This window comes from Papaver somniferum, chromosome 7 (assembly GCF_003573695.1).
Source record: "Papaver somniferum cultivar HN1 chromosome 7, ASM357369v1, whole genome shotgun sequence".
NCBI classification, from domain to species: domain Eukaryota; kingdom Viridiplantae; phylum Streptophyta; class Magnoliopsida; order Ranunculales; family Papaveraceae; genus Papaver; species Papaver somniferum.
The window spans coordinates 232730083-232738782 of NC_039364.1; the positions used below are offsets into that span (position 1 = coordinate 232730083).

Sequence of the window (8700 nt, forward strand, 5' to 3'; positions counted from 1 at the left end):
GAGTGAATGGACGATGTTTATGTCTCAGTTAGTCTACCCCACATAATGTCTCTGTTTTTTTATTTGGCGATGTCATGTTAGTAGCTAGTAACCAATTTTAACATGGATGAAATGGCAACATTACGCGATTATACGAGAGATCTAGATCTAGATCTAGATCCAGGAGGTGCTGTAGTCAGATATTTAACCAGTCTTTGTAGTTTACTCTCCTCAACTGTTAGTATTTAACTAGTCTTTGGACACTCACAACCACAGAAAAGAGGTCGACAGTTTGGCAATCTTATCTTGGCAGGCAGAGAGATTACAAGAAAAATCTACTGTATGCAGCTTAATTACCCGATTTATGTTGGTGACACATATTTGGGGTTAACAAGTGGGATTCAATCAAACCAGCTCCGTAAGTTGATCGATACAATGGGGACATGGGTTGACCTTATCAGAGATGGATAATGTCGAACAAAAAAAATCTGTGCTCTTGTTGTCAACATTAATGGGAACGGTGACACTAAACAAAATAAGATTCTAAACTAATCATAGCAACTGGAGTTCACACTTCTCTCATAATTCATTATTGGCTTATCTATTAGTAGTTGCCAAATATTCCCGCATTCACATACACTCAAATTCTTAGCTGTATAATGAATCACTCCATGCCAATATTCTCGTGCACCAAATGTGTTTATATATATGGATGCATATGTGCAATCACAAAGCACAGATAGAAGAAGATTGTGAGAGTCCGAGAGAGATTGGGAGTTTTAATTAAGCTTCGATAGTTGATTGAAAAATGGCTTATTACAACTCGCTTCTCTATTACTGTATTTTGTTCTTCGTATTCAACATCAATACAAATATTACAGAAGTTATTGGCCATGTTCCAGCTGTTATTGTATTTGGAGACTCACTTGTTGATGTGGGTAACAATAATCACTTGAAGCTTTCCATTCTTAAATCTAATTTTCCTCATAACGGGATCGATTATCCGAATAAGAAAGCAACTGGAAGATATAGCAATGGAAAGAATGCTGCTGATTTCTTCTGTAAGTACTGACCAAAATTTATTTTAGTCACTTCAAAAGAAAATTTATTTGTGTCCCTCAATACGAAATTTTTGCTATTTAATCTGGACAGCTGAGAATTTAGGATTAGCGGCATCGCCACCGTATCTCTCCATTAAATCAGCTTCAAACAAGGTCAATGTGTTGCTTGATCAGGGTGGAATTAATTTTGCATCAGGAGGAGCCGGAATCTTAAATGAAACAAACAAACTATTTGTAAGCAACGAAGAATATACATTCTTATCATCATCTCTTGCTCTAGGCATATATGTACAGGATCATATGTGTGTATTTTTGCTTAGAAAAAATGTTGGTGAACCCCGTGCGCTAGTACTAATTTCAGATTTTTGCATACATTCTTGGAGCAGAAACAAGCCATCTCACTCAGCGAGCAGATAACATATTTTGCAACAGTGCATGGAGTGCTCAATCAACAGTTAGGAACCGTTCAAGCACAAACGCACATGGAAAAATCTGTGTTTCTTATTGCAATTGGCAGCAACGACATTCTTGACAAATTTAAAGGTGTGAGTTCGAGTCTGCAAACTGAATCTTCAGGTGACCAGTTCATAAACTCTCTGATGGTTATACTGAAAAGCAAGTTAAAGGTACGTATATAAAACTTCTAAGTTCTATCTTTACTTACTTAGTTCTCATTTATTTGCATGAAATTCGAAGTCTTGATTTTTGTTTTCATCGCGACGTATCAGACTATTTACAATCTTGGTGCACGCAAATTTGCCGTGGTTGGACTCGGTATGATAGGGTGTTGTCCGAAACTGAGAAGAAAAAATCCTACGGGTGAATGCAATGAGCAAGCAAATTACTGGTCTGTTAAGTACAACAAAGCCGTTACATCGCTCTTGCAAGAACTCAAAGAAGAGCTTACGGACATTCACTATTCCTTAATAAACACTTACGATATCATGGCCAATTTCTTGCAACAACCAGCACTTTATGGTAATGCAAATTTATTTCATTTTTCGTCAAGTCAAACTTATATATGGAGCACAAATCCTAATACTTGGAAATGTTTTTAATCCATGACAGGATTCAGTGAGATAAAATCCGCTTGCTGCGGGGCGGGGAAATTCAGAGCAAAAGTCCCATGCCTACCTATTGCAGTGTACTGTAAGAATAGGAGAGACCATGTATTCTGGGATCTATACCATCCAACTGAAGCTGCTACTAAAATAATTATGAATGAATTCTTTATGGGCACAGAGAAGTATGTTTACCCTGTTAATTTGAAGCAATTGCTGGAAGTATAAATAGGATTGATTGACTACCAAAGAGTGTAATTCAATATTCATAATGTGAGTTGAGACTGATTTGTTTAGGTGATCGAGAAATTGTGATACTAGCAGAAGTCTATATCATCAAATGCAATGTGCCACCAACCGGATTGCGATGTTCCAAATCCAAATTGTGACGATTTGATTCTCTTTTGTGTTTGTTTATTAGGACTTGTTCGAGAATTTGGATCACGGTTCGGTTCGTTCATCAGGTTATGTACCATACTAGAAATAACCCGTGCCGTAACGGCACGGCATGAGGTTAACAAAGAGTTCTAATAAATATCTAGAGATAGCTCGTGCCGTAACAACACTGCTTTAATATGATATCTGACTGGTGTAATTTTTCTTTTTTTTTTCCGGACTTTAAATTAAATCGTGTTCCTTTGCAAGATAGTTATCTATCTTGTTTTAAACGAAAATAATGTCTATAAGTACATTGTAAATTATTCATATACATTACCCAAAAACGAACACAAAATCATTTAAATAATAATGTGTATGCATATTTCATTTATGAGTTATGAATAAAAATAAACAAATAAATCTCGTTTCCCATTAGGTTCATCATGCCACCACTAAATCCAATTAATGCATGTATGATATATTATGATTTTATTTAATGTTTCTTTGAATATCTTGAGTTATGAGGTGGTGCAATAATTAAAGATTAATAAATTTTGATTCATAATGGGAGGGGTTACAGAAACGACGACCGTCGGATGTCTTTCGCTGGGATGAGACTGAGATGTCGGATGCAACGTTTGTCTCTCAAAATGTTATCCGACCGTCTAAGCTCAAAAACCCATTCTGTTTTGTAGATACATAATACATCTGTAATGTAGCCATAATTTTGGGCGGGCATTAGCAAAAGCACATTATAAGTCATAACCATCCATTTCGTGCGGCCCATAGAATTTTGGGTGAGTCGCGGATGTGATTAGGTTTGGTCTCATCGGCATTCAATCCGTCTATGTCATTCGTATCTAATCCGTCATCCATTTTGACTGATTTATTCTCAAAATTATTTCAAATAACTACTTCAAATTATTCACAAAATTATTTCGCCAACCATCAAGTGGTCTGATGGTTGGTATGCTCCCTCACACTGCGGAGGTAGGGGTTCGAACCCCGTAATTGCCAGAAATAACTCCTTATAGGAGTTAGTATGCAGACCGGAAAGATCTGTTGGTTTCAAAGCCAAATCAAGTACGCATACCATAAAAGATCTGTGAGTTCCTGAACTCGTTTTTGTCTTAAGGGTATCCATACCCGGTACACGTACTATGGAAAAAAAATTCACGAACAAGTATAAGACATGTACCCGGTACATGTACTTACCCTGTTGAATATATTTAGATGCATCTGAATTATTTCTATTAGATAATCGGCATTTGAACAACTATCTAAAAACATCAGCTAGATATTTTTGATCATACGTGTGATTCAAGAAAAGTCTTAAAGTGTTATACAAAAATGGTTAAGTTTATCGTCAAATTGGCTAGTTTCGGCTAACCTTCGCGAACATGTCAGTGTATACGGTTCGGTTATGGTTCATCCTAACCATAGTGTATATTCCAACCATGTTAATCTTAAAGTCAAGTTTTTTATCTAACGGTAATTATGGATTTTTTTGTTCCAAAGCTATCTTATCTTAAACCTAAAGCAACCTTGACCTTGAAATTCTATAAATGGAGAACCTCTAACGTCTGGGATTTTTGAATCCCTCAAAATTTTCTTGTGTGTCCTAGTTATAAACTAGAGTCGTCCTCTTCTTAAAACCCTTCTAGGGTTTAGAGACAAAAAAAAGACTTCACCGGGGATTTATGAAGCCAGGTCTACCGTTATCTTGATAGTTTGTGTATCCTGATCTTATTTTGATTGTTGAGATACTCACTCAAACAAGATAGATAGTAATCACAAAAAAAAAATTCGTTTCAGACTTTGTGATTCCACAAGTTTTGACTTGTAAGGTAAATAATAATCTAGGATGCTCTTCGAGAGTCATAAGACTGGATTTTGAGGTTTGACCGACTTTGTCTATTGCAATCAATTTCCTACCTCACCTTGATCTTTGATTCAAATGGAAATCACACATACAGGCTTATATGTGGGAGGCAGATTGGTTTAAAGTCTTCAATTGAGTTGAAGCAACTCTTAGGTTGTAAAGGACGTCATCTAAGGGAATCATTTGCCCAGAGTCCCGTTGGAATTCAAGAGGCGTAAGGAGCGCGATTGTAATTGAATTGTTGTGGTTCGGTCTCAAGTACATTCCAGTCTGAAGTTCTGATAGTATGATAGTGTTTGTAGCGACTTAATACGGTTTGACGTTCAAGTCTGGACTAGGTCCCGGGGTTTTTCTACATTTGTGGTTTCCTCGTTAACAAAATTTATGGTGTCTATGTTATTTCTTTTCCGCATTATATTGTTTATCTTTATAATCGAAACATCACAGGTTGTAGTTAATCAATCAAAGTAGATACATCCATCCTTGTTTGTTGGATACGACTTGATTGATTCTTGGATATTGATCTTTGGATATTATTTTCTCAGAAGAGCTCGTTGATACAATTGATGACAAATTCAAAGGTATCAATAGCAATGAAGAGTATGAAAAATCTAACTTATCTTGTTTTCGTTTATGTACTAGGAAATTTCTTATGAGAATTTATTTTTATATTCAAGAAGGATAACTAGGGTTTGGTATAGAAAATATTGTGATCAAACAAGCTATTTCCAACAATTTTCATCTTGCATGTTTTTAGATTTATTTATTAAATTCTCGAGTTTTTGGAAGATGAACTTGCAGTATTTATGATACGTATTGATCTATGTACCTTGACGACTATTATTATAGAGGCGGAATTCAGAATAATAATAGACGAAAAGACTTAGAAAAACAGAGACACAAGAAAGTAATTCGAAGAAAAATATCTTCTCTAGATTATGAACAAGAAAACTATTACAATTCTCTCTTTGTTATGCTCACAATCTCTCTAAACAGTGGATCAACCTTAAACTGTTTGTTAAGCTTGCTTTTGCAATAATCAATTGCCTCACAAACTTCTCTCTAGGTATGTGTGTTAAAACTCCTTTTCTAGGTGTCAAACTACACTCTCTAGATATGTCTTAGCAATGAGCTAAACATTTCTATTATAGCTTTTTGTTTGGTTTCTCAAACTTTCTAGGAACTATTTCCCTTTTTAGGACTAATTCCTTTTCTAGGTATATTTCTTTATCTAGGAATAATTCCTTTTCTAGAAAGAATTCCCTGTCTAGGTATATTTTCTTATCTAGGAATATTAGCTTATCTAGGAAATATTCATTTTCTAGGTATAATTCCTTATCTAGGAATATTACCTTGTCTAAGAATATTTCCTTATCTAAGAATATTTCCTTATCTAAGAATACTGCCTAAAAATCAGTATTCCTTCCCAAAGTAGAAATCTTTCCTCAATCCGGCTTGAGGATCACTAGTTCCCGGAGAGATAAAGATACACATGTATCATGCGGCCCCACTCAAGAACTTGAACTCCTGTGAAAGTTATATTTGGAAATTAGGGAACCCGAGAGTTCCTTTCACCCTGCTGAACCATTTCTCTTTGCTGGAAACTTGACCTTGACGTCTAATTTGAAAAGCATCCATATCTCCGCGTCTTGTCTTAGTCAGTCTTTATTCCATGATGCAATATTCTTTCAGCGGTTCTTTTTCTTTTTCTTCAAAAACACCAGATGGAGACGTAGTCTTTTGCTTCGCCTTCCGCTTGGGTGTATGAGAATGAATACCTTCAGTCGATTCCTTAAGGGTAACTTGAACCGACTGCGTATTTGTTTGTATCTCAACCACCTTTTCTTCCATAGTTTGTGGTTCGCTATGCTTAGGATCATCAACTGACTTTCCCATCTTTGATTCTCTTGTTCTTTAAACGTTTTCTTGCTTCTCAAGTAACTCACCAAGCTGTTTGTAGAGAGTTCTAGTGAAGACCATAAACCACAGAAATCTTCCCTAAAAGAACAAACTTGCTCTGATACCAACTTGATATGTATGATCTCTGTACCTTGGTAGCTATTACTATAAAGGCGGAATTCAGAATAATAATAGACGAGAAACTTAGAAAACAAGAACACAAGTAGTAATTCGAAGAAAATATCTTCTCTAGATTATGAACAAGAAAACGATTACAATTCTCTGTTTGTTACGCTCACAACCTCTCTAAACAGTGGATTAACCTTAAACTGTTTTGCTAAGCTTGCTTTTACAATAATTAATATTGCCTCACAAACTTCTCTTTGATTTAAGTGTTTATGTATCACAAACCACACTCTAGATTGTCTTAGCTATGAGCTAAACATTTCTATTTATACCTTTTTGTTTGGTTTCTCAAACCTTCTAGGAACTATTTCCCTTTTTAGGACTAATTCCTTTTCTAGGTATATTTCTTTATCTAGGAATAATTCCTTTTCTAGAAAGAATTCCCTGTCTAGGTATATTTTTTTATCTAGAAATAATTCCTTTTCTAGAAATAATTCCATGTCTAGGTATGTGTTCCTTATCTAGGAATATTACCTTATCTAGGAAATATTCATTTTCTAGGTATAATTCCTTATCTAGGAATATTACCTTGTCTAAGAATATTTCCTTATCTTAGAATACTGCCTAAAAATCAGTATTCCTTCCCAAAGTACAAATCTTTCCTCAATCCGGCTTGAGGATCACTAGTTCCCGGAGAGAGAAAGATACACATGTATCAATTTAATCATTATTGGTTTAATGTCTTGCAAAGTCTTATGAGATATATGTGTCCTTTACTTTATGTGAATTTGATTGATATCTCATATATGCTCAAAAGTTAAATCTATTATGTTTTATAAACTAAAAATAGAACAAACTTTGTGGGACTTTTTCGCAGTATTGATTTACTCGTGGTCACACTTCTGTGTAATTACTACACTACTACTCCGTAAGGTTTTCTTATGTTGAGTCATACTGATTAAAATTATCTCTTTATTCGTAACTGGCGTTGAGATTAATTTATGTCGATGTTCAGGATACAAATCCATGTGATTTGTTAATGTCCAACAAAATCATTCTTTTGTATTAAAGTAAGGTCACTCATGTTGTTCTCTTGGGAATGACACCAAATTGGGGAGAGTTCTTAATTGAACTTGTGCTTAATTGCTATATCTTTGTGGGGAGAGTGGATATGAAATTTACAGGGGATGCTTATATCTTAAATCTCCCAGATGAGCGCTAAGTATTTTATACTTTGTGATATCATCTAAATAAAAGTTGATATGTAAGTATTGAAGTATCTTTTAATTGAATTCATTACGATCCCTACCTTTGCCAATTTTTATTGACAAAAAGTGGGAGAATTAATTAGTAGTTTTGCACTACATACATATGGTTTACGGATCATTATGTAAGGGGGAGTGAATCAAAATATATAGGTTTCACCTATTATGCAAAACATGTAAGTATTAATTAAGGGGGACAAACATATCACCGTAGTATTACTTCGAAGTTGTGATACAATTGAACTTTGGAGAATATATAATACTATGATTCTGTATAACGACGATTGGATTTCTTTTCAAAGTTTTTATCATTACGGATCTTCAACAACAACGATGCGAGTAGAACACGTTCAGAATCATTGCAACTTGAAGTAACGAAGAATTCAAGGAAATCAAGCATGGTGGATTCTGAAGTTTTGAAGCTTTATTTTTTAATCCATATGTATTGATAGTTTTGTCATTAAAATTGACAAAGGGGGAGATTGTTAGAGCATTGCTTGGTCACTCACAAGTGTTGCTATCTCAAGCTTTTTGTCAAATTTAATTATCAAAACTATATCTTGAGTTTTATTCTACACTTAGTCAGTCTCGGATTAGGATAAAAGTGTGTAGTTGAGATCAGATATCACTGCGTTCTATCTTTTGAAGGCAAAGATCAACATGAGATTTCGAGAACTTCAACATCAAAAGGTAAGTGAATACTTAACCACCTATATCTCAAGTTTTCACCTTTCTATCTTTGAGACATTGTCGCATGACTAAATTAGACAGTACATGCATAATAGAAATTTCGAGTTATCTTCTCAAAATATGACATTAAGCTTAAGAACATTTGTTCATACTTGATGAATTTGGTTCAGAACAGTTTATTGTTTATAACCTAATTATGATTCAAGATTTAATCATTTGAAAATATCCTGGAACAGTGATATGTGTCATTGATGTTATTCGGGAATGTTTCGAATTGATTATTATAGAGATATATAACTGCTGTTAATCTGGATACAGGACAGTATGCATACAAGTTTACATACTGGGAGAACTATTAT

At 34.6% G+C, this 8700-nt stretch overlaps 1 protein-coding gene across 1 annotated transcript; it reads left to right on the top strand.

Annotated features, from left to right (window-relative positions):
* Positions 1–499: 499 nt before the first annotated feature.
* LOC113293486 (GDSL esterase/lipase At5g55050-like) lies at positions 500–2533 on the top strand. The gene is made up of 5 exons (XM_026542110.1): positions 500–1040; positions 1132–1274; positions 1427–1666; positions 1769–2018; positions 2109–2533. Exons 1-5 carry the CDS (start codon positions 788–790, stop codon positions 2327–2329), a joined length of 1107 nt encoding a protein of 368 aa, XP_026397895.1. The 5' UTR covers positions 500–787; the 3' UTR covers positions 2330–2533.
* The last annotated feature ends 6167 nt before the right edge of the window (positions 2534–8700 follow it).